Source organism: Labrus bergylta, chromosome 5 (assembly GCF_963930695.1).
Source record: "Labrus bergylta chromosome 5, fLabBer1.1, whole genome shotgun sequence".
NCBI classification, from domain to species: domain Eukaryota; kingdom Metazoa; phylum Chordata; class Actinopteri; order Labriformes; family Labridae; genus Labrus; species Labrus bergylta.
Genome location: NC_089199.1, coordinates 17,029,880 through 17,056,522, shown reverse-complemented (window position 1 = coordinate 17,056,522; position 26,643 = coordinate 17,029,880). Strand labels below are relative to the sequence as shown.

The window sequence follows — 26,643 nt, the reverse complement described above, 5'->3', positions numbered from 1 at the left end:
CTGTCAGTACTCACTGAGCAGAATGATGATGCAGATGAGTATGGCGATGATGGCCCCAGTGCCTAGGCCGGCAGCTGCCACGGCCCCGGTGGCACTGCAGTCCCCGCTATCATCACATGGACAAACTTTGATTCTGATCAGAGAGCGGTTGGACAGAGGAGGGTTCCCTGAATCAGACACAATGACGGGGATCTCGTAAACACTCGCCTCCAGGTAGGGAATCCTTAACCTCAGCTGGGCATAGTCACCTGGTAGAGGGGGTAGGGATTGTATTGACGATGAAGAGAAAATAATGAAGAGAGGGGAGGGGCATTATGGAGAAGAAGAAGAAGAAGACAGGCAAATAAGATTAGACAGTGTACTGCTGAGAATTACATTTCATTTACTGCAGGATTCTGTGTCAACATATACACAGGTATGACACCGTACAAAAGGTGCCAAACAAACCACACAGCGATCAGTCTGATGTGCGAGCATGTAAGGACACATTAGAGATATATAGAAGAACTAAATATATATTTCTCTTCCATCACTCAGTCAAGCTGAGACAAGAGCCTCAGCAGGAGAAGAATCCAGGTATGAGATCAGATTTGTCCTCCAGACAACTGCTGTGATACATCCATCTGAGTGGATTAGGTGACAGATCCTGTGCTCAGGGGACAGAGAGATGAATGGATCTCATTTGTCAAAAAGGATAGATCGTACGTCAACACTGGATGGCACCTGCGTCGCTCACTGTGAGCTTTGTGAGACGTTTTGTTAAACTTGGACTTCTCTCACAGCTTACAGCAATCCCACATCCCCTGATTGATGTTACTCTGCAGAGGGCTTTTGCATCCCATCTGGTAAATGTATGGTTTATTTCAGCTGAGGATGCAGCATGTTCATATATCATACCTCCTATATGTTACATCACAAGGGTAGGTGACAGGAACCATAACACTGTGTACACAAAGTGCAGCATTTAATTACCGCTGAGTCTGGAAATCGTCCAGTTGCGGCGGACGCTGGCAGGAAAAGAAGGCAGCTCGAAGACAAAGGGCCCAACGTTTGGGTCGGCGTCAGCGTCGGAGGCTGTGATGTTGATCCTGGAGTTTGGGCGTGCACGCTCGCACACTTGGGCCTCCCGGGGAACCAGCACCGGCGCGTTGTCGTTCACATCGATCAGGTGGATCTGGAGAGTTCCTGTCCCACTGGCTTGAGGCGAGCCTGAGGGGAGGCAGAGAAAAAGAGAAGAGAGGAGAAAAGACGGTAATATAAATGAAGCAAGCAAGTGGGGGGGTGAAGCAGAGGAGTAGAGATACAACGATTGGCGCAAAAAGCTGAAAAGTGGAGTTGTAAGACGTGTGGAGAAGGCTACAGTGAAAGGCAAAACAATCCTTCCACTTCAATTACCATTTTCGAGTTGATTCAAGAGTGGAGGTGAGAAAATGAGGCGTACAGCCGAAGACACAATTGAGAAGAACAGGTTTTGATTACTGTGGGGCTGAAAGTGGAGGACACTGTGTACATTTATGGTAGAGCAAACAAACAAAACAGCCAAAACCGATAAAAGCACACATACCTTTTTCAGCCCTCGTGTTTAAAACTGTCTGCTTTCCGAACAGTCTGAGGCGAAGCGACAACACTCACATAAAGATTGCTGCTATCTGCACTCTGCAAAGCCCCCTGGGAAATGACTCAAACGCTAACCCTACACTGTATCCAGCAACACAAGCTCATCATAACTTATTCAGGGTTTCTCATGACTGTCAGACCAGAACAGAGCCATCAGGCTGGGAGGCACATGTTTGATGTTTTATGCATTAACAGCAAATCCTCTAATGTGCTCTGATTACAGCGCACACACTGACTCGACTGCACCTTAACCAACTGAGAAATGTTGTTTTGCCGCCACACTGTTTCTGTTGCTGTTGATGATGTACAACATGGTGCTGGGAAAAAGCGTCTCATTGTTTTTTTAGTGCACTGCTTGCTTAACGACGAGCAGAGTGAACTTGAACTTGTTTTGTTGGTCTGATTCAAGTCAGATTCAAGTCAGTCAACGCAACACAACAGAAGTGAAAACATCTGTAATGAGCCTGAACTCTGGTGTGAGGTTAAACATTCAACTCTTGGACTAAAAATCATAGAGACAGTATCTGTTAAAATACACTTTCATATACAGGCATTTTTTCTGCTAACTCTGAGCAATGTCTTTACATTAAGCCAACGTTGGAACTGTTAATATATACAGTAGGTGCCATGCACCTTAACTGCCTCTGCTTAATCTGGTCTCATGCACTACATCACTTTATTCTATCCTTTATATTTCAGTATTCATACAGCTCTGGTTACTTTATTCCTGTTGTTTCTTGTCCATCATTGCACTACGGTCACTTTATTTATCTCATTTTTACCTTTACAGTTATATTGTATATATTACTTCTGTTGTTCCATTATTCACCATGCACCTTATTAACTTATCATTTAGTATTTGCCTACTTGCACATAACTCTGTATATATATATTTATTTCTCGTTTACTGCACATAATTCTGTTTACATCTGGTCACTACTGCACATCGTTCTGTTTACATCTGTTTACATCTGTCAGTCCGATCACTGTCCACTTATATCTACTCTTTTATATTTTGTATTTTTGAGTTAAGTTCAAGCTTTAAGTTGTATTTAAATTGACACTTTATATTTAGGTTAAAATGTTTCGTTTACTTGCACTGTTGTTAATTCACTGCTCTGTGTGCCTTTGAATTGCCCCCCGGGGACAAATAAAGTTATTTGAATTGAATTGAATTGAGTATATACATATAATAAGAAATGATCTGCTGCTTTGACTCCAGTCATCTTATAGGTCTGTGTTGGACAGGGTCAATTTGAAAGAAGTAATGCCATAATTCATAAGCACTCGTATCATAACATGACACATCTAAGGTTACTAAATGTTGTTGCCTGGCAACTGTCTGTCAAAGTTGATCAAACCTCATTCAAACATTCCCAGTGAAGCAGCTGAGTTTTGGAGTTTTTAACTCTTCTGATAAATATTACAGAGGGATGTTTTTGACTCAAGTTAAACTCGTATTGATGCTTGTTGAGTCATGAATCTTTAAATATCATAGAGAAATATTTAAAGATGTGAAGTGGTCTGCAAGAGAATGATTCATAAATGGGAATCTAATTTCTGAGTGTTGATTTTCACTAGTATATGGTTTCAAATGACTGAAAAACATCAATAGTGGTGTCTTGAATGAAACAAAAAAACAATGTGAGTTTATTATCTCTCTGTGGTCATGAATATTTCTTTGGAATGACTCAAATGAAACCAGTGGATGAGATCAGATAATTATCATTACAACCAATTGTATGATAAGAAATACAGAGTCGGTTGTCCCTCGACTGTAAGCTTTGGGGTTCCCCTCCCCAGCTCCAGCTCCTACAGCCACATTTCCCATGTGTTCTTGGGCAAGGCACTTAACCTTACTTACTACAGCTTGCTTATAATACTTTTTTTAGTTAACAATGATGAATGCAGGACGACTGCAAATATTTGTCAGTGATACCACCTCTGATTGTAATCTAACAACCTCCAGCCACAGATAAACAGTGTGTGTACTGCTCTGCTGAACACACTGTAGATATATATTATGTCCTTGATAAGAAAACTGACAACACCCTGCACTCTGATGCGCTGCAGTGTAGATAAGAGTTTAACCCTGTAGCTCATCATTGTTATATTTCAACGTTTTCCCTCTGTGAGACAGTAACTTGATGCATCAACTGTAAAGGTCTGTTGCCTGAAGCCCCAAGGCCCATCGACCGTCTTGTCGGTTATGATTGGCTTGGTGATTTGTTGCTTCATACGGCTGGCTTCGGCGGAATAAGTAAAGAGAATTTCAATCAAAGTGGAATATATCCCCTTGTTGACACTGGGCTCTGAAATCAATAGGCAGTCAACACTTTGAGCTTAAGTTGGTGTGCTTGGGGGCAACCAATCTCTCATTTCTCACTGGAGTAAAATCACCTGGATTCCTCCTACCTACACCGAGAGCAAACACCTCTGCTTGTAGTGCTTCAGTTCTTCAGCTTTGTATATTGTAGCAGCACCTCGGGCTGATAAACAAGACCTCCATTGACAGGTATTTCTTATTATTTTCCTTCTGGCAGAAACCAGGAAATGAAGGTCAGTGAATGTATTATACAACGTGTAGTACAACATACGGACAAACCATCCTACTCATTCACAGTTCACACAGACAATATGGTATCTGAAAGAAATGTCAAGATGAAAATGTTCTCCTTACACAAATTCTATTCTTAAAATTGAGTCTGTTTATTATTAATTCTGTGTAATAAAAGGGAACTTCATTGAGTCATAATGGGTGTAGTGGAGCTAACCTGTCATCTGCTTGACCTTTAAATTGCCATTTTCTCCCATATATATACTCCCATACAGCACAGTGTGCTTTCTTAATACTGAGGTTAATGAATCATACATTAATCCTCTGTCCATGCTGATGAAAAAATGACGTCATACTGTTTCCTGCAAATGATGATTAAAATATTGTTTATTCAAATATTTCACAGTGAGAAAGAACAGAAAGAATAATAACTTTGCTAAATGACAATGTTTGGCATCCGTCTGACAATCTCTGTTTACTGTTTGCATTCTAATGCTAACTGAGAGGCTTAGGCTTATACTGCAGAGAAGTTATATGTTTTACATTTTTATTTGGTCATAAGCTAAGGGCTGAAAAAGCGATAAGTCAACACTCCACATTTAAATGTAGGCTAAAACGTTCCTCTTTCCTAAAGGGTGTTGGGTTGGATTTTCTCAGGTTAGCTTTAAACCATCCCTTAGTTATGCTGCTATATGCTTTGACTCCCTGATTGGCAGGTTTCCCATGAAGCACTGAGCTTCTCCTCTCCTCTCCCACATCATCTACATGCATTCTCATCTTATTCATGTATGTTTCTAAGTTTGCACCTTCTTTCTTTTAGCTTTTTTCTGCCTTTTTTCCTCACTCTGCAGCTATCTCTGCATAAATCTGTAATAGTAACCACTTACAGCCCTCATGTTCCTGATCAAAAGCAGATGCTTAATGGATTAATTTTGGTAGTCTTATTATCATTTTTAATATAATTCATTATTTTTGTTAGATTTATGATCAGTCATTAACTACAATCATTACTGTGTTTAACTTTCTAGTGCTGTCTCTGTACCCATCTGGTCAAGGCAGATGACTGCCCTCCCACAGCTCAGTTCTGCTCAAAGTTTCTTCCTGTCAAAGGGAAGTTTCCTCTCCACTGTTGCAAAGTGCTTAAAGTTCATATACTGTAGAATAATTTGAGATAACTTCTGTTTTTCTTTGATGCAAAGTTTACATAATCATACTTTATAAATCAAACTGAAATCATCCTCAGGGGAACAAAATGTCACAACAATCTATCTGATATTGCTTGAGATATTTTTTTCAAAACAGGGAGAGTCAAAGTCAGCGCTGAATTTCCTGGGAATCCATCAAATTCTTTTTGAACTATTTATGTCTGGACCAAAGCGGTGGTCTAAACAACATTGCCATCCATTGCATTATGCTGTCAACGGCTAAATGGTGCTTCTACTGTCGCATATTTAAAACACATACAGAATTTCAGACTTACCAGACTTACCATTGTCGAATGCCAGGAACGTGGCCTCATACACGTTGTTTTTGACATACATGGACTCTCTGTCCAGCAGGGCCATGGTGGTGATCTGACCATTGGTCCTGTTGATCTTTAGCCAATTAGCTGGGTCAGACAGCTTGGAGTACCTGTTCACACAGACACAAACACACACCCACACAAACACAGATGGAGAGAAAGACAAACACTTCATTAACAAAAACACACAGAAACATAATCCACACATTAACTCTAGCAGCCATGTGTTATTTGAATTCCAGCAGCTCTGAATCTTTTGTTTGTTGTACCAAAGTTCCTATTATCACGTTGAATGTTTATTACCATAATAAGCAATACCAGCCGAGCACCTCTGATATTTTTCAGCAACATGGAGAGCTGAACATATGTTCACTGAGCTGAGCTTATCATAGCTGCTGCTCATTAGCATGAAGACCGATGAAAACCTGAACCCATCTGCAGAACAGCCAAGAAGCACTCTTAACAACACCACCTCTCTGTAAACCCACACATCCACCACAACAACTCTCTGTGATGTCACCTGTCGTGACACCGATGCAGAGGAAGTGGCAGGTTTAATTAAAGTCTGTTAGTCTCCTTAACAACTATGACGAGTCCTAACTACTGACAGAGTGGAGGAAGTGCTTCTCGCTCCGCTGGTTAATTGCGGAAACCGAGAAAACGAGAAGTCTCACCTGTGGGTGGATGGTCAGTGGGTCACATAAATGAAGGCAAGGTGGGGGTTAGACACACAAGCTGATAGCTTCAAGGGCTAGAGAGGGATCTGCTGTTGGTACTGTCAGAAGAAAATGTGACAATGAGAGAAGGAGACTTAATTATAGCAGTGCGTTGGAGGCTGACACTGCTTAGCCACGGCCTCACAGGCATGAACACAAGTTCCAACTTTAACTAAAGACACTTACTTTGAGATTAGTTTGTAAAAAGACTGACAGAAGGACATGCTGACTTACAGTTATGCTCTCCATCATATTTTATTTTGCATTTGTCATTTAAAGACTTTAAATAACATAAAATGTCTGTTAAAAGAGCTTGCCATGCAGTGTAAGAGGATCTGTTACCCTGCAGGTATGATTTTGGTGCTTACGTGTCATGTCTGGCATTCTCACCTCTTTTCAGTGCCAACAAGATGTCGACTCCTGTTTTCTTCATTTGCAGACAGCACAGTAAATCAAGTGTCTTACTATGCTGATTGGGGTCTGCTATAAATCTTGACCATAAAATTACATTTTAGATCCAAGGATCTCCGTGGTACCTTTGACTGCTAGAAAAGTCTTAATCTGTCTTTTTTGATGCTTAAATGATGCTTCTCAAATTAAAAAAAAAGCTTGAATAGATGAAAGAAGTCCTCAGAAGTGATTGAGGAGTTCATTCTGTTGGTGGTCTCAGAGAGCTGGAAAACATAATTCTATATAATAGATACCAGATTCTTTGTATCTTCAATTCTTTTGAATAAACACGACCAAAGTCTGTTTGAAAGTCAATTCATATTATTTTGTCATACTCATCAGGCCTATAGGAAGACTTTAACAGTGTATGACAGACTATAACTTTACAGAATATAGACAATACTGAAAATATCCTTGTCTGCAGGGGACGTCTGTGAAACAAAGTATATGTACTGCTATGTTGTTCTTGCCTTAATTAATTAAATATGAAATAGATCCTTATTTGGTATACTACAAAATGCTTCAAGTAATTCCTGTTACTTTATGTACTTTCAACATATGCACATTAAAGGTGAGAGAAAGAAGAAAAAGTGATTCCTGCTATAGCCGTTATAATTTTTAAAACACATCAGAAAAGTCTAAATAGGACTCTAAATAAATAGGATAAATACAAAGCCTTATTCAAACCCTCAATGACATTATGCCTCAATCTTAATTCACTACTAAATATTTTCCATAAAAAGATGTTTTGAAATATTAAGTTAGCTTTTCTCATCCCTCTTAGAATATTTCACACATGTCTTGCATGAGCAGGGTTTGAAAGAAGCGTGCTTTAGAATGCAAATATGAAAGATACTACTGAAGTGCATTGTGGCATTTCCAGAGTCAACCTTCTCTGGATTCGACCCTCACTTGAGACAAAGACAAAGAGCTTCGGAAGGAAATACATGAATCTATTCTGCTCTTCAAACGTGCTAATCAGGCTGTGTACGCCTTGTGAAAATGTCAACTGGTGTTGCTTCAAACATGACAATTCATTTGTGCCTTAATTTGTGTCTCGTGAGTCTCCCAACTACATGGAAGGGCATTACTCAACAGCTGGATTGTCTTTTGAACGATAAAAGCTGCGAAACACAGAAATATACACACACAAGCACACAAAAACAAAAAATAGCCACTTGCTTTCAAATAAATCCAATTTCTAGTCAGAGTAAAGTAGGCTGACAAAAAGGCTAGGCCACAAGTGACGGAGAAAAAAAAGAGAGAAATTCATAAAAAACAAAATTGGCTCGTCTCCCACTGCTCATGCACAGGCCTTTCACTTCTCGTCGGTTGGTGAGCGTGTGCAAGTAGGCGTACTTTTGTGAGTCTACAGTTGTGCATTTCTGTGTCTTTTCTGTGTGCTTTAGGGCACAAGCGAGGTCACCAGAAGGGAATAAAGCAGCAGCAGAGAAGAGGTGAGCTGTCTGAGCATGAGCTGAGCGTCTGCTGGCAAGCCGCTTTGGAGCAGACAGCAGCTCTGAGGTTCCATCAATAAAAAAGCCCACAGACACACAAGCAAGAAAGTGACAGGGTCAGGGGGAGGGATGAGAGAAAAGAGAGTAACAGGGGAGTTACTTCTCTCTAAGGGCAGAAGAACTCAGCCAACTTAGTTTGCATGACATGTGTTTTTAGAAGAAAGCTGAGATGTGGATAATTCTCACAGTATATAGAAATGCATCTCCCATTGCCTCTTTGGCATTCAAGCAGTTACATTTCCACTGGGTTCCTCGGTGGAAGAGGCCGTCTCACTGACATTAAGAAAAATCAATCTCTCTCGTTGGAGCTGGCGATGGAGCAGAACGGTGGCGCTGGACCTCAGTGGGCATGTGGGAGTTTACATCACACAGGGTCGATGCCTGGGTGGCAAGATGCCCGCTGTGTGTCATTCCAGTTAGCAAGGATGGAAGGAGGGATCAATGAAGAGAAAGAGAAGAAGGAGATAGGTATCTAGTAGGGCAGACAGACAGTGTCCAACTCATTACAGGATGACCTCTCCAAGCCCATCACCTGGCAACAGGGAGGTAAATAAAGCCTTGGCTGAGGCTGGGACAGGGCGGAGGGGGGGTCTGGTGAAAATGTCACAGAAGACAACTGTGAAATAAATCGGTAATTTTTCTGTAACTGTGTGCTTGGGTTTGGAAGCATATATATTTTAGAAAGGAATATCTCTGTAGTAGAAGTCTGAAACATGGAAAAATAAACGCATGGCATTAAAAGCAGTTTCCATTACACTGTTACTAAAAAAACAAACAACTGAAAAGTCAGTGGATCGTGATAATCAGGACAATTTTAAGGTGAACTACTTATTAGCTATCAACAGATTAGTCCCTACAGATTTAACAACCAATTACATCCCAGATGACATTACTATTAGCTATCTAACATTGTTATTAGCTAGCCAACATTATCTTTAGCAAGCTAACCTTACTGTTAGACTAGGGTGACCAAATATCTATTAAACACGGTTTTGAACATTCACTGCCCAGGTTCTAACCAACAATAACAATAAACCATGCTTACAACATTGATTTGTCTGTAAATATTTCAATCCATGCCATTATTAAGGCTGCTGCTCTTTAAACCAATAGAAAAACATCACCAAGAGTCAAAGGCTGAAAGGAAGTCGGTGTTTTCCAAAGAGCACCAGGAGAGTTACAGCGTCCTTTATATTACTGTAAAACAAGCAAACACAATCGGTGTGTACAGGCTGTGAGTAGAACTGTTTGGATCTACTTTAGTGAAGCAAACGCTGTGACAACCAACTTAAGCGAGCTGCTCAAGAGGGCACATTTACCTTTACACCACCTTGTGTGACCAGTTTGATACATGTGGGTTTGTGTCCCGAGGTGAAGATTTGACAATATGGTCACCCTAACTCTTCTAGTCACAATGTCAAACCTAAACGCGGACTCGGAAGTGGTTGTTATAACGTTAATGTTATTTCACCAAATGATGTTGCTCCATGGTCCTTCAGATTTTCTCCTTTTAAGTTGCATATTAATTAATTCAAAGAAAAGCAGGAAATAAAAAAAGCAGTCTAACATTATGACAACATCCAAGCTTCTCACCATGAGAGTGACATCAGAGTACAAATGGTTCCTTTGGAGAAATGGTGGATTGTGAAGCTTTTAATAATTTGTAATTATATTAAACTAAACCGCATTTGGCCGTCAGAGGAGCTCATAAAAGAAATCATACATCAGATGTTTGTTTGGAATAAATCAATGAAGAATGCAACTGGCAGCATGATGTCTGAAAAAGGAATAATCCACTTTGACATAGAACAAATAACTTAATGGTAGGTCATCAAAAAGGTTATGTTCTCCAATCTACATTTTTTATTACGCTTGTTCATTTTCTTACCAATGCCATTTCTCAATTAAGCAGCCTTGTTTATCATTTCTAAGATAATTCCCTTTCTCTTTATTTGACTGTCAATCAATGTAATGAGTTTCCTTGAATGCTGTGAACATTTATAATAAAAGTCATAATTCAAACACCCACGATGAAAAATAGATAAGAAAAAAAATTAAAAATTAAACACAAATTAAAAGTATTACATTGTATTATCTTTTACTCAGTAGTGTCCTCCACAATATTGTATTTTTTTTTTTACCATCTCCAGCTAAACTGTTTTTGCCCAGTCCCAGTAGTCTCGTTTAACATTTTTCAGGCAACAAAAGGAGCTGTTTGCTGGTGCCCTTTAAAGTACCTGACAATCTGGTGGATGAAGTGGTCAGGGTCCTGAGCAGCAAACACAGTGAGCGTGGTTCCTGCCGGCACGCCTTCCTCAAAGCGGATCATCTTTGGGTTGACAGGGAAGACAGGCGGCTCGTTCACATCCTGAACTGAGATGGTGACTCCGGCTGTGGATTGAAGCGAGGACTGGATGCCACTGGCCAGGTGGGCCTGGTTGGACACCACCACAGTCAGCATGAAGGCACGATTCAGCTCAAAATCCACAGGCTGGTTGAGAGCCGATGAGTGGAGAGAGAAGAGAGAAAGGGGGATACAGAATGATGAGGGATGAGAGGAAAAGGAGAGTCGTTGATTGCAAGATTAGTTCTAACTGTGTTCCAATTTGATAAATGACGGTATTCAGAGAAAACAATGTGAGAGCAAAGTACTCAGTCATCAGCATTTGGCACTTTAGAACAGGTGGAGTCCACAGGTGTTGAATATTGATGGCAAATAACTGTCCTTTTTATTTGGACAAAGTGAAATATGAGTAATCAGGATGTTTCCAGAGAGCCAAATGTGCGGCGTCATTTTTATTTTATTTTTTACCTTAACAACCGTCAGCATGCCCTCGTTGGTGATGGGGTTGGTGCGGATGGTAAAGTGTCCAGAGGGGTCTCCACTGACGATGCGGTACACAGCGTTCCAGTTTGGACTGTGGGGTTGATCCCTGTCCACCACGGTCAGGTTTGTTACCACCACGTTCACCTTATTCTCTGGCACCTCCCCTGAAAACTACAGAGCAGGGAGGGAGGGAGGGGGAAGGGGATAGAGGGGAGGATGGAGGAGATAACATTAAGCCGACGTTCCCAGCAGAAGGCTGATGGATGATAATAAGTTGATTTATTGAGATTCAAACTTTTGCTTGTGCAATCATCGATCTTAGAGCATTTTATTTAATTGTTATTATGAAAACAAACTGCTTTTAGGATCATGCCCATAACGCTCATTATATTGAAACAGGAATTCAAAGGAGCAAAACAAATAGGGAGCAAATGACAGAGATGGGAAAGGAAGGAAAAAAAGGAAAAATATTGGTTTAAACTTGGTTAATAGAGAATCATAGCTTCCATTATGCTAATGCTGTCCCTTATTCTCTTCTATGTCTGCTCGCATGAAACTCTTTATTTTAACTAATGGATTTGTTCAATTAACTGTTTACTCATTTAAATGAGATTCTGTGCATTCACCAAATCTAAGTCTTAATAAGCAATTAGATAAGTACTGTAATTAAGGCTGCGGCAGGAATAATCTTTGACTAATGATCTTCATTATTTTGCAATCTAAAACAACTCCCCTCTGAAGTAACTCTGGAGGAAACTCTGTGACAGCTGCAGAGCCCGAAGAAGAAGGTTTACAGTGAAGAGGGATACATGTCCTTCTCTATTTGGCCTTATCTGGCACTCAAAGGAAGACACAGACCTACACCCCCAACCCAAACCCCCCTGCACACAAACACTCTCTCTAAAATCTCTTATTGTCAGAAGATAATCCCTGTTTCCTCTTGTGAAGTGTTAACTTGTTTATGATGAGTTTCTGCCAGCTGCTGTTCACTTTAATGGTTTCATCATCCTGGGATTGAAGCAGTGTCCAAGCCACTCAGTTCTTCTCCTCTCATTTTTCCCCTCCCTCCTTGCCCCCTCTCCTCCTATTCCCTGCAGTATGACCAGGCTGATAAGCACAAAACAAATTAAATATGCACTCTCAGTTCCTGCAGTGTGGGCTCCTCCATTTCATTTTTACCCTGAGCCTTTGCACAAAACAACAACACCAACCTACCCAGCTTGTTGAGCCAAATGGAATATGTTCTCTAAGAGACCTGCACGAGGTGCTGACTGATGTGTGTCCAAAATGGCCACTTTCTCCAATATGCAATGTGGATTCATTGATACACAGACTTTGAGTTTCTGCAGGATTTTGTTGTTACAGAACAGAGAAAAAAATGAGAGGGGGAAATACGATTCAATTGTCAAACTGGATCTCAATCTACTTTGTCAGTGAATATAAAAATCAAATGAGACAAACATAAAAAGAATCAAATAAACCTAAATTGAGCTGCCACAAAATATTTTTCTTGAATTGCAGATTCTGGTTTTATAGAGTTACATAAACATTATGCGCTTTTCTTGTTAAACCTTTAAAAATGGGGTGCCAGAAGACCTAGCGGTTATGTTGTGCCCCCAATGCACGGAGGCTAAAGTCCTCATTGCAGCGGCCATGGGTTCGAATCCGAACTTGGCCTTTTGCTGCATGACATCCCCCGACCTCTCTCCTCCCAACATTTCCTATCTCTCTGCTGTCCTATATATACATATTATTTTTTTTAGAGAAAATCTGAAGATATGAGATTGTAAAAACATTAGGAATTCAAAACAAAACCTCTGGAATAAAGTTATGTGTTGATTGTGTTAACACATTTCTAGAACTCAATTGTTTAAGGTGCTAAGCAGGAACTGTTTTTGCATTAAAGCAAACTGCGTAACAACGGCCCTGAGACAATGAAGCGATAATTGTGAGTGATATTTTTGGGAATCAAGAATCACTTTGCTGATTGAAAAAGTTGAAGTCAATGCAGTTCAAAGATTTGTAAATGACTGAGTAAGTAGAGTACATGTTCACTCTATCCAAACAAGACGTGTGCATGAATTTAATGCAGTGAACACATCACATTTACAGGCCTCGACGTTTATCAGTTTGTCTAAATGACCTCTAGTTACAATGATTGCTCATCCACATTTATAGATTTGGTTAAAATAGGCCAACACAAGTTCCGGCTAACCGGCTAAGCTGTCTTTTCTTTGCAACAACATTCTAATTGTGTCTATTTCTGCAGTTTTTTTTTAGTTTTTTTTATCTTTAAGCTTTAAAAAAGGAAGAAACAAATCTTTTATCAAGAGTAAATAATATTTCCTTTACCAGAGAGATAATGATGATCTCTTCAAGATTCTTTCAAGGTTTAAAACCTCTCTGAATGAAGCCAATAAGTACAGGAAAGAGATCAACTTCATCAACTCTCTATCTCCTTTCTTACCTTTGATTGCCTTTTGATTGCTTTGAATTCACGTTTGTAAAAAGTAAAAAAAAAGAAAAAAAATCCTGTAAAACAAGTTGTATAAACTATTTGAAGGTACTTAAGGCAGGTCATTACTCCAACGGTTTTTGACTCAGTGAAGAAAATGACTTCTATATTTAAACAATTCAGAAAATAAGCATCACCATTTACACATTCAAGGTTTTTTTTTTTTACAAGGCTCTATGTCAGTCATAGCACATGTCTTAAGGTCAACAAAGAACTATAGCTCCTACAAATACCCTGAGGACTTTGGTTGATGTTGAATTGATGTTTTTCACCATTAAGCCTATCTGTAGTTACTATCTGCAGTCAAACCAGGAGATGTTAGTGGCTCTGTGGAGCTGTACAGACCCCACATCATTTTAGAAAATAAACCTTCCTCTCTGTGCTCTGCCCACCAGGGGAAATCTACCACCTTCATCCTGAAAATTGACTCAGCAAATGAAAATGTTCCATTTCAGACTACAGCACTACGGCTAAACAAGACTAAATGAGCTCTTCCTTCCCTGCACGGGGAGTTGCAAACAACACAAAATGGTTATAACAACATTACATATGAATAAATGTAACAAAATTGCACTAATATCAGACTAAATTCAGTCTACTTAGGCTGACTGTGCGATAAGGACGACGCTTTTTCTTGCAGCACGAATCAAAGTCAAAGAGTGGGGAAGCAGAAGAAAGTAGTGAATGGCACTCCAATTCTTTTCTGTGTCTCAGGCTGCAGCTCTACAGGTTCACAATAGCACTCAGCCTTCATTTAGATCCGTACGCTGGTGTGTCTCTGAGTTCAATCTTTCAACCTCACAAGTCTTCCAAGAAACTCTCCTGCTTGTAATTGTATTTTAGGGAATGAAAACCTTTGGGAACACTAAAGCAACAGTATGATACACTTGATTAGTTAGCTTTATTAGATAGATTGTGGACAGCAGTCTGATATTTGGTTGTCTTCTAATGAAGAACAAAGCACCTACATGGTGCATCTGGGCCCATGTGGTGATATGAATAATACATTTGTTGTTTTTTTTTTTCAAATTACATTCTATATACGAGCTTGGTTTACGCCCCTGCAAGCAATTTCACTTAATTAGCGTGCTTATGTTTTCTCGATGCTTCCCGTGGAGAGCAATGAATTCTTCTCGCGTCTGTCATGCACAAATAATTACCAAAGCACTCAGAGTTGAGTTGCATGTGTGGGAAGCAAAACAAAAAGTAGAGATTGACAAACAGTGGAAAAGACATCTGGAGGAGAGCATGTGTTTTGTTTGTGTCTAAGTAAGGGGCTAACAACCAAAACACATCTTTATTCATTTTGACTTATTGCTATGGCTGAATCATGCTGAAAAACATGGTCAGCTGCTCCTTTGCTACTCAGTCAAAGCTGCAGTCATACATTCAGGAGGATTAAAGGCAGAGAAATGCAGTCCAAAGAGATAACATGCATTTAGCAGAGCATGTGGACAAACATGTCAAAGTGCAAGTTGTCGTGTTGTGTTTGTCAAGGATAGACTCCGGTCTGAGCTCCACCCCAAGACGGAGACTTGAAGACATTGATCGAGCCAATACCACAGACAGAGGGACAGAGCAGTTCTGAGCGGACCTGCAGCTTGTTCTGTGAGCACCCCCCCCCCCCACATCCGACAGCTGGGGAACTCTTATCAGAGCACGCGGCTGGAACTGTACTGGCATGCACGCTGCCGACAGCCCCGCGGAGGAGACGGGGATCACAGTGTGTGACGCTGACACACTGCTGCTTCTGCGACTGAGCTCGTCTGCAGATGGCATCGGTCTCTCTTTGGAATCTGAGAAACTCAAGCTCTCGTATAAAGAGGGGCTACAGTATCTGATTCTGTTCTGACCAGATTCTGAAAAAAAAAGTTTGGAAGCTATGTATGTGGAAAGATACCAAAAAAAAAAAAAAGATTTACTTAAGTTTCTGTCTCTTCATCCATAACTTCTCTCAACCCTGGCTCAAAAAAAGAAACAGCTCCCTACCTGAACACAAACACTACAACAGTAAAGTGTGCTGTAGCGTGACTACCTGTCAGACCAATGTGAAGGTAACAGGGACAAGGGCCAGATGCCTGTAGACAAAACCAGACCACCAGAGGCCCTGCTGGCACGGAAAATACAAAGAAGCAAAGAGGGAGGGAGGGAGTACATCTCCCTTCACTAAAACTGATCTTTAACTTTCAGTAACAATGCCTCCTCCTGTCTCTACCTAGGTTTTTCTTGCACTTTTTCATTATCTGTTGCTGTTTTTTTTTTGTATTATATATTCTCACAGTCCTTATCCTACATCATTCTCAGCTGTTTGATATGACCTCCCTTCATCTCCATGTTCTCTGAAAACAAATAACTTTTTAGTTAATATTGTAGGATTGTAATCTGTCGCAGGGACAAGGTAATATTTTTTTCTAATATTCATATTTTTGTTTTTCCACAGGGACCAGATGACATATATTCTTATATTAATGATTGTTGTCTCTCACAGGGGTTAGATTATATTTGAATAAGAAAACACCATCACCTGAGAACAACCTACCTTCATGTGCTATATGAAACATTAGGTGGCTCTTTAAAACAGTTGAAAAAACTGTAAGGAATGATGAGAGTGACATATAAAGGGCCAAATACTCAGGTGTGGTGTTTGGTATAGTTCGGTCTCTGTATGCTTTACATGGGGAGTACATTTCAGGAATGAGGGAGGATGGCTGGTGTTTTATTCTTCCACCTTGACTGCTGAAAAGGCTGTATCATTCTGCACCTGGAAACATCTTAGCTATGCACACTTACCGTTCTGACCGTCAGCTCCGGGGGATTGTCGTTGATGTCGGTGATGCTGATAAGGGCTGTGGCTGTGTTGGACAAGCCAAAGTTCAAGTTGCCCTCCATGTCTGTTGCCTGGACGATGATGGTGTACTGGGAAACTTTCTGTTGTGAGAAAAAAGAAGAAACATACTCATTTTGACACATACAAGTGACATAGTGAGTCATTATAAGTGAATGCATGGATGAAAATCATTCAAATGTAACAGGCCAGGTTCACAGCTCGCTGGAACAAAAGAAGTACTAGAATGGAATTGGAACACCTCATTTGTTCAATAACAAATAGCAAACAGCTATCGCACACACACACGCACGCACGCACGCACGCACGCACGCACGCACGCACGCACGCACGCACGCACGCACGCGCACGCACACACACACACAATGTTGCAGGGAGGGATAGCAAGTATGTAAAAGGCCTATCCATTATTGCCTAAAAGTCTTGACTTTCCGCTGCGGGAACAGACCTGGATCATCACTCATTTTAATGGAGGCACAGCCACTTTAAGCTGCACCACAGAGCTGCTGATAAAACAGGGAGGTGCACTGGCCTTATTTAGTTCAGTTACAGTGAGGGGGAGTTAAGCCAGAGCATGCTGCAACACAAACTGCAATATTACAATGGAAAAAAAAACAAAACAGAAACACCATCAAACATGAGGCTTTGTATGAACACAAGTAAAAAAACAAAGAGAATATCCACATCCGAACACTGTGACGCTGTCCATGGTGCTGAAAGTTCAATCAGTCCCCAGACTCACCACTGGAAATTGACTGTGTGTGTGTGTGTGTGTGTGTGTGTGTGTGTGTGTGTGTGTGTGTGTGTGTGTGTGTGTGTGTGTGTGTGTGTGTTTCTGTCCTGTCAGCCTAAGCCTATCTGCTTTGTGGTCTCTTTCTCTATTAATCCGTTTTGCTCAAACCTCCATTATGTTACAGCAAAGAGAGAGAGAGAGAGCGAGGGAGAGAGAACGGACGTCAAGGACAGGCCAGTGTTCTGTGCACAGAGCTTGCTGCATTTGTCCAGCCCCCACAATGGGTCCTATTGATAGTTAAATGCTAGTTTGTAGCTTGGCTAGTTTTGCAGTATTTATCCAAGGGTCACGCATTCTGCTGTGCTCACCCTGGGGTCATAATTTCTGACGACTTCAAGGCCAGTGGCGCTGGCGTCAAAGACCGCCCGGAAGGAACGAGAACACACAGGAAGAGGTCTTGAAGGTGTCGATGTGGGAGTTATTGCTTCCTTTTCATGTGCCTGCCCCTTTGCTTTTTTTTTTTTTTTTTTTTTTTTTAAATTTCTTGGACTTTTTTCTTCACTCTGTTTCCTCTGTTCTCTTTGTTATCTCCCATTCTGGGATTCTTTTGATCTCTTGCTATCTTTCTCATCACATCTTGGTTGCTCAGTGTTCTCAGCCTGTCTGCTCCTTATCCGTCTATCTCTCTGTCTGTCTTTCTGCCCGCGTCTCAGTATCTCGAGATCTCCTCTCTCCCTCCCACTCTTTTTTTTTTTCTCCCAGTCGTGAGGGATGCGGTTGATTGTTGATTGATCAGTCAAACCACTGAGGCCAGTTGAAACACACAGCTGGAGTCATTTAGCATCTCTCCAAGTCATTACAAAGTGCACAGACATGTTAATCTGCACCAAACCATTCTATTAATGAAAACTCAATACTGGCTGCCCTTTTATTAGACTCATAATGAATTATCAATACCATCTAACTTCCTAGAGCTCTCAGTAAAAAGAGCCTCATATGAATGCGTCTCTGTGCACACTCATTTAGATTCAGTTATATACATTAACCTAGAAACAGCACCAGATGGCTGTAGGAATCTAATAGGTAAGAGCTCTCATGGATGCATTCCTTTTGGTCAGGTGAGTGGAGCTGATCCAGCAGGTGGAGCTATCGCACAGTGGGAGGTGTGGCTGCTGCATCCTATCCTGCACGGTTTTATCACTCATCTGAGAGTAGTTGTGAGTTAAATGCCCTTCCAGTGCACACATGCACATCCGCTAATGCTTCAGTGAGTGGGAACAGGTGGAGCACTCAGACTCTTACACCAGGTATACTTGGGCATGTGCACACAAAACCGCACACACACACACACTCACAGTGATGCACACTCTGCTGTCCAAAAGAGGCTGCTGTGCAAGTAAAGGGCTCTCTAATGAGTCCTATAGAAGCTCTAAGCAGAAATCTCTATGTTAGATTAAAGTCCAGCACTGGCAGGAAATACAGCCGTAAAAACCTAGCCCCCCCCCCACAGGCCTTAAACCTCACAGAATAAATCTGCAGAAACTGAAAGCCATCTGAGGCCAGAGAAACACCTGTACACAAAGCTTCGCCAACAATAAAACCCAATCCCCTTTCTTCACAATGACCAAATGAGGTGGGTTTACCATCCAGCACTCCAGAGAAAGAGAAGATGGCTTCAGGCGATCAGCGTCAGCTACTCGATAAGTCAAGCCAAGTTGCGCACAGGACAGGTGGAAAAACTGGCCACTCATGTTTTGTAAGCAAATGGACTTGTGCTCCAGAGAGACTTACTCTGTCAGCAGAGAAAAGGAAGAGGAAATAATGGCTTGAATGAGTGTGACGTTGTCAGACAAGAAAATGTAGAGGAGCTGCTTTTTCTCTAGAACATGTCTAGTGGTGTGTTAATGGAACCTGAGCTGAGTGTGCATTTTCACTTGGTTGTGCTGAAAAGAATAACTCAAAGAGAAGGAGAAAAGAGAAAGGCCAGAAGAGTGAAGGTGAAACTTGCCCTTACTTGTGTCGTTTGTGGATACAATCTGTCTCAGATGGTGGCTTTAACTGCGGAAACCTGCTCCGTTTCTTCTTTTGGAAAGACTCTTTCTGAAATTAAGTGGCTCCCGGTGTCAGTCACCCTCAGTAAAGCTTCAGATCAGTTCGTTTGAGAATCAATTGTTTTCAATTTGATGCTTTTGGATTGCATTTGATCAGATTTAGCTTAAATCCTAATTAGCTCGTTTTATTTCAGCTCAGTTACACATCCACTTTACTGATGAAATAGTGAGATATCTATTTACAAATGAGGTCGCTGCAGCTTGGGAATCTCACCGTGGAATATAGTAGGAGTCTATGCATTTTATTTTCTCTTTTCACATCTTTTCCCAGTTAGAGCTAAAAATATGCAGACTAGTCTGTTTTGTCTCCATCCTCATCATTCATTCCTCTCTTCATCCCTCGCAGGGATGTCTCTCTCCGGTTAGGCTGAGGACAAAACAGCTCGACTTGGTTTTGAAGAGAACACAAGCCAGCGAGCAGCATTCTCTGAAGGCTTCACTCTGAATCCCATTGCAGAGACACTCTTTCAGATACGTACGTAAATCTGAGATATGCACTCACAATCCACTTGATTAGATACGCCTCCACATTTACGCAAACAGCTCGCAGTCACATACTGGATAAATAAAGGCTGTGAGTCACATATGGATAAAGATGCTGGAATAGAGCACTCAACACAACTGGGCATAAAGTTGAGTTAATCCTACAACTGAGGATCACAATACAATATACAAAACATGATTAAGCAAATAAGGCATGGTGATCAAGCTGTTGTCAGACTCCAGAATGTCACAAACAGATAAAAACAACAATACCAGATAGCAGATGAATGCTTATTGCTCAGCAGTCTGCAGCAGAAGATCATGTCAGGTTTCATTACAAAAGAGGCGGGACCATGTGGTCAAACAAAAAATCTGGTCACAATTGTTACTGTGATAGCAGAAGAAGGATTCAAACATTTAAAATTCTTTGTATCTTTGGACAAAATACTAGGGGTCTGGCAGGAGAAACCCCGGATGAAGTCCAAGAGAAATATTCAGCTGTTTGCTGTTTGGCTCCTCCTGAAGTGCTTATGTGAAAACGGCTTAAGTTTGGAAGCCACTGGAGGCATAATGACCTTGCTGCTCTGCCTGTCATGGTTGAACACAGCATGATACTGTTTTGTATAAGGTCTCGTTTTATGCAGATACACAACAAAATATTTGAGCACGTGTTAATTGGTATTGTTCCTATCAAATCATGATCTAGCATGGCACTAACAGGGTTTAATTCCAAAGGAACTTGAGTTTCAACTACACTGTTAACAAATGGGATTAAGTCCTTTGAAAACAGCCTCAGAATGTCGTCACTTGATCGTCCAAGGCAAAAGCAGCAAAACCATATAGCGGACAAAAGAATAAAATTACAAAAATATCGATGCAAGTAAGCCAGGGGAGCTGTTAAAAATGAATGCCTGAATTTAACCAATCTTCACAGAGATTATCTATGAAAGAGGGCACAAAATAACATGCTTGGAGGAGCTAATAACTTGATATTTTAAATAGAATATGAATGCTAGCTTCAATCATTCAACATCAATCTGTGTGTATCCATATTCTTCACTTAGCAATCTGCTTAAAATCAATCACTGGCTTTGTGTTCTGCCCACTAAGGATTTGGTGCTACTTTGGAAGTAAACATAATTTAACATCTCTGACCATACAAAACCTGAGACCATTATGACCCCTGCTTTCAGCCAGTATCTCCAGACAGGCTCTGCAGATTCTAATGGAGTCAGACTGAGGGCACTCATGTCCTTTTGAGGGATAGTTAGAGTGTTTAAAAGTAAGGTTGTATGAGGTAGTTATCAATTGTAGGTCTATTAGCCATAGGAGATCTCAGTAAGCATTGCCCCTTTAATTAGAAACTAAAGAAGCTAGGCTATACATCACTGCAGACGGGGCAATTGTACCACAACATTTAGCTAAATTAAAAAAACCCTACCAAAACAATCAAAGACGATGTAAGTGTACGATATATATTTATGAATTTTTCAGATCAGCGATCTATTTTGTTTGAGCATTTCTTCAACGCCACACATACATGTTACAGGAAGTATCCTTTTAGGCAGACAGGCGATGTCCTCATCAATGGCGAGACAGTGCTACGTGGAGCTGGCATCAGCCTGATGGACAGCCTGGCATCTGGCCACACCTCACCATGCCACACCAGACCGTTCCAAATCCAGGATTCATGGGGGATTGAGACAGCCTGGAGTAATGAAAGATATCAGCTCTGCCTGCCAATGGAACCAGAGGCACAGAGGGAGGGCACAAAGGAGGAACATGTGTGCCAGCTGTGGCATCCTGAAATCTCTCGCTGAGCTGCCTGCTGAATACAACTGTCCTTTACCAGAACGCATCTCTTCCAAAGTAGACTGATAGAAAGGCATTTTTTAGTACAAAATAAATTAAATCAACATACACTACCATTTACAAACTCAAACATAATTCTTTACCTACAGCAATCTTATGTAATCTTAGTATGACACCTATTCATCATCACTTTAATGAACTACACCATGAAAACAACAGCATTTGATACTTAAAGATAAGTATATTAAAAAGATGTCAGAAACGCATAGCACACCTTGTAGCCTCTGGGCATGAGCAAAGGGAAGCATGTGAGGTCACTAGGAGAGGGGTTATGGTCAGAGAGTGAGAAATTATAATTGGTGTTCATTGGAGTCAAAGGTAAGTGATAGCAGGCTCACCTCTGTGTACCCCCTGGTCTCAACAACACGAGAGAACCTGCTTCACCCCTTAATTAGCACATGCATATTCTAATTAGGCTACAGCATGGAGGAGAGTGAGCTAAAGAGTGAGAGAAGGAGATGGAAGAGGGGACAGGAAGTATAAAGTATTTGCTTTTAGTGTGTTTATAAGGTATTCAGTGCCAATAAAGGCAGTGTGCAGATCTTTGGTGTAGCAGCATGGGCATTTAGCATTTAGAGAAGGCACAGATCCAGTTTGACACCTTGGATCTTATTCATCACAGTTCCTGCTGTTCCCTGCTTTCAAACTCCAAACATAACTGCATGGGGAGTGTGTAACGCCAACCTGTGCCCATGTGTCTCAGAGTGTTTGTGTGTTTGTGTTGATGACCTTGACAGCAGGTGGGTGAACTCCCAGGTGTGTCCCAGTTTTAGTGGGAGGATCAGATGCAGGTGGGACTGAACCTGGCTTGATGTGTCCGCATTAATGAGCTTTCCCTCACTCACATCAGCTGCTACTGCTGCAGCCTGGGCCAAGCTGGAAACAGGGACACAGAGCTGGCTCGCGAACACTTGACTCATTTATATTGTCCCACAAATGTGCCACGCTGTCATGCCATGCCCGCAGAGTATTAGTTTTGGAAAAGGAAGCAGCCTTGATGTTTTGTATTCTTCTGTTTTAAAAACCTGGTTTTGTTCTTGAGATTTTAACTGTAATTATTTTCCAAACATTGTCACCTTACTGTTGGTAAAAACCCTGTTTTAATTTCCAGAGTGTTGCCCAGCTGGGTTTATTGCTGAGTGGGACCAGTGGGACTTCTCAGAGTATAAACATTACGAGACACACTCAACGGTGCTTTAATGTCGGTAGTAAAATCAGCCAGCTAAGTTACGAGGATGAGATTGCCCTTATAATGGTGGCATACGAATGGAATGGGAGCATTTCTCTGATTTTGCCATTTGCAAAAAAAAAAAAAAAAAAAAATCTCACACCAAAAAAGAGAGCAGGGAAAATTTATATGTATGTGTGTTTATGTATGTATGAGACACAAGCTGCCCAACGAACGAAACATTATTACAAACGTCACCTGATGCAGCTTAGAATCAACAAGAGCCACTGAGAAACCCTCCTCATTAGTAGAATAAGATGTAAGGTACGACTGAGCAGAGAGGATTGTGTTGCTGGTGGTGTTTTTGGTGTGTGGGTTGGCAAACAACTACAGCAAGCAACAGACGCAAACACCAGCAGTGGATGACACAAAAGAAGACAATAAAGAGACAGAGCTTTTGTGACCTCTTCAGCAGAGAGGTGATGGATTTGCGTGGTCATTATTTCTGCTCTGCTCTTTGCACTGAGAAAAAAACATGACATGTTTGCCTGTCTCTAACATTCATACACAAATACAAACTAGGAAAACAACTGGAATGAAAAAAATAATTTCATGCTTGATTTGTTATAATATTTTTGAAAGGTCAATGCTGCTGAGAGTTATCCTTTTTCTTTAGAGGTTTAGTTAAATCTGGATCAAATTGGGAATTTATGAGGCAGGAAGCACTTTGAATGAGCAGCTTTTTGGCTCTTAGATTGGAGTATGTGTTCTAAAAAATAATACTAAATACAGAAAATGCTTTAACTTTGTATTAAAAGATACGTCTAGTAATTTTTCTTCTAAGGTTATTTTTCTTAATCACAACTTAATGTAATCACCAGAGGAAAATAAAAGTCTTTTAATTTAGTTTTATTGATGTTTCTAGATGTTTTATTTACTTCACCATAATACATTTTATGACTAAAGGACTGACTTAAAAACAAGACTTGGTAAGCATCATTCAATGGAACCAACAGGTGGTTAGACTGATTTGAAATTTAGCTGCTGTGGAGCCATGGGCGTGTCCCGAGGGGTGGATGTTTGGCATGGCCCCCCCCTTGAAAACTGATTGGCCACCCCTGGTGCTTCATCAATATACTTAACTGTGATTGATTGTGTCCATATTTAAAATCAACAACTTGGCATGTGTTGAACTGGCTACTTGTGACTTTCTTTGCTATTCAATGTAACATAATGCATCTTGTTTTTCAGTCCTTACAGAATTAAACTTAAACGATGTTAATGTTGCCACTCTGTTGTGTTCACTGTATGATACTTTAACGTGAGACAGAAAGGGTGAATAAATACTTTTCATTAGTGTGTGTGTGTGTGCGCACATTGTACAAGTCAGTTGGGCCAATACCTGGGAAAAAAGTCTGGACTTGCCCCAGTACAGTACACAGCAGTGTTTCTGTGGACATGATAAGGGGCATTGATTCTGGAGATAGGCTGAGTTTCTTTATTGAGTGGGTGGACATAAGGGACCTAGTCTCCAAATCAAGTGACTGGCTGGTTTGAGAAATGGTTCACAGTTTGGGGAAATATGCTCACTTCCCTTTCTTGGCAAGCTTAGGTTAGTTTAGCCAGAACTTTAAACTAATGGAAGATTTAGTAAGTTATGAGTTTGTGAGTACGTGATGTTGCCAGCTCAGACAAAGGACCTGAGTTTGGATCATAATGTCCTTACATTTTAAATCCCTCAGTGATCAACCAAACCAGTAAGGGAACGCCAAACCATTGTTATCAAGTCACCAAATGATAGCCAAAGTTTTATCTTATGGCCTAGTGGACAAACACAAGATGGATACATTTAAAATGGTGAGAGAAACAGGGACACAATGCATACACTGACCTCTCTGTCCAGGCCGGCTGCCACAGTAACTATGTCCCCGGTCTCACTATTGATGGTGAACATGTTGGGGATCGGGCTATGGGGCGTCTGAGAGAGGATGCGGTAGCGCACCATGCCGTTTGCTGTGGTGGAGTCGTCCGAGTCCGTTGCTGTCACCTGCATCACTGACGAACCTGAGGACAGAAATTAAGTTAGTGAGGGAGAGTTGGAGTAAAGTCAAACTACTAGAAGAGTAGAGGATCTACGTCAGTGCACGCAGCGGTAAAGGAGGTCGTGTTAGGAAAGAAGCACCACAGAAAAACAAGCAGGCGATATTCATTAAAATTCAATGTTGGGCTTTTCAAGGTCCTCCACACCTCCACGCATATGCAGCTTTTGAAAACGAGTGGCATTATGAAAGTTCCCTGTAAGCCAACTACTGTTAATGAATTTGTAGAAAATATCAAAGAGAAGGAAGAGGGCTCAGAAGACAACAGGCACATTTATAAACAAGAAACAAGTCAATCAGACTTGGCAAATTGCTGTGACATTCTCTGTTCTTTTTTGTGAGCAACTTTCAGAGTTAGAGCCATTACAGAGCAGAGAACAAAAACCCAAAAACCATTGAATAAGCCCCTATTTTAAGCTGGGCTGTTTTGTCTTTTGTATATAGAAAGCTAGTGGGGCAAAGTTTCCACCTCTGCAGAGTCCATTTAGTAATGAGCAATGCTGGGTCTTCTGCCATTTCCACCATCCATTATTTCAGCCTTCAGCGGCTCCGTGGCTGCCCTTAATGCTCCGATGCTCTCTCCCTATTTGTCTTAGAATCACAGATAAACACTGCCATTTAAGGCAGACAGCTCGTAGATGGAGAGGTGGAGGGTGTGTGTGTGTGTGTGTGTGTGTGTGTGTGTGTGTGTGTGTGAGAGAGAGAGAGAGAGAGAGAGAGAGAGAGGGAGAGAGGGTAAAAAGTGTATGTCAGGTACATGTGTGCATCTGTATGCACGTGCTTCTCTGTGTCCTCACATCACGTATCTGGGTGAGACGCTCGGTGCCCTGGCATCTTCCCTCAGCAGAATTATTGATTTGCACGAGTTTGTCAGTTGGGCTCACAAATGCGACGAGGCAATTAGGAGCACTTTGTGCTAGAAAGAGGAGAGATCACCAAGCCTCTTTCACAGGGTTCTATGAAAATGTCACTTTCCATCAGGCAGCCATTTACACACTGCTGCTGCTGCTGCTGCTGCTGAGAGAGGAAACTGTCAGCTCGCAGAAGGGGGACTGCAGAGAGAAGAGATGGCTGAAGCACTAACATGCTCGAATGAGAAGACAGTGTAAGCATCCAGAAAGAAGGAATTGAGGACAGCTTAATAATAAAAAAGACAGGAAAATAAAGAAATGGAGAATATGATAATAATAAAATAACTACATTTCTTCCTGGAATTAAATGGTGGCTAGCGATTTTTATTTTTTTTTCAAATTTCCGATAGTTTTTAATTGTACCTGTTTTTTTATGCTAGTGGGCAGCAAGAAGTGACTCAGGCGTGAACTTATTAGGGCTCTCGTTACCTCAGTTTGCACCAAAGGTGGTGATGTTTTTTATGCACAGCAGGCACAATAAAAATGTGTCACCAAAAAAGACATTTTGCTTGTTTTTCTGTTGGTAAGAAAGATTGCCATTTTGCCTGAGACGTTGCCTTTATCATTGTATACGATTTATTCAAAACATCATAGATTGAGGACTCTGCCAGATTCTGTTGTCTCTTTTGTGTCTGTGAAGTTACAAGTGTCTCCATTCCCATAATTGGTTCCTGAGACAGCCAGTATGGACAGGATAATT

General features: G+C 41.1%; 1 protein-coding gene across 2 annotated transcripts in view; it reads right to left on the bottom strand.

Moving 5' to 3' along the window:
• The window catches only part of cdh4 (cadherin 4, type 1, R-cadherin (retinal)), a 198,150-nt gene that overhangs the window by 6,191 nt on the left and 165,316 nt on the right, over nucleotides 1-26,643 (bottom strand). Inside the window, exons 8-14 of one of the 2 annotated variants that reach the window (XM_029277329.2) lie at nucleotides 24,825-24,997; nucleotides 16,512-16,649; nucleotides 11,192-11,377; nucleotides 10,617-10,870; nucleotides 5,655-5,806; nucleotides 973-1,209; nucleotides 15-248 (exon numbers count right to left, since the gene is read on the bottom strand). In XM_029277329.2, coding sequence (XP_029133162.1) covers nucleotides 15-248; nucleotides 973-1,209; nucleotides 5,655-5,806; nucleotides 10,617-10,870; nucleotides 11,192-11,377; nucleotides 16,512-16,649; nucleotides 24,825-24,997 — 1,374 coding nt within the window. The remainder of the gene's footprint in view (nucleotides 1-14; nucleotides 249-972; nucleotides 1,210-5,654; nucleotides 5,807-10,616; nucleotides 10,871-11,191; nucleotides 11,378-16,511; nucleotides 16,650-24,824; nucleotides 24,998-26,643) is intronic. The other variant, XM_029277330.2, reaches the window with a different exon arrangement.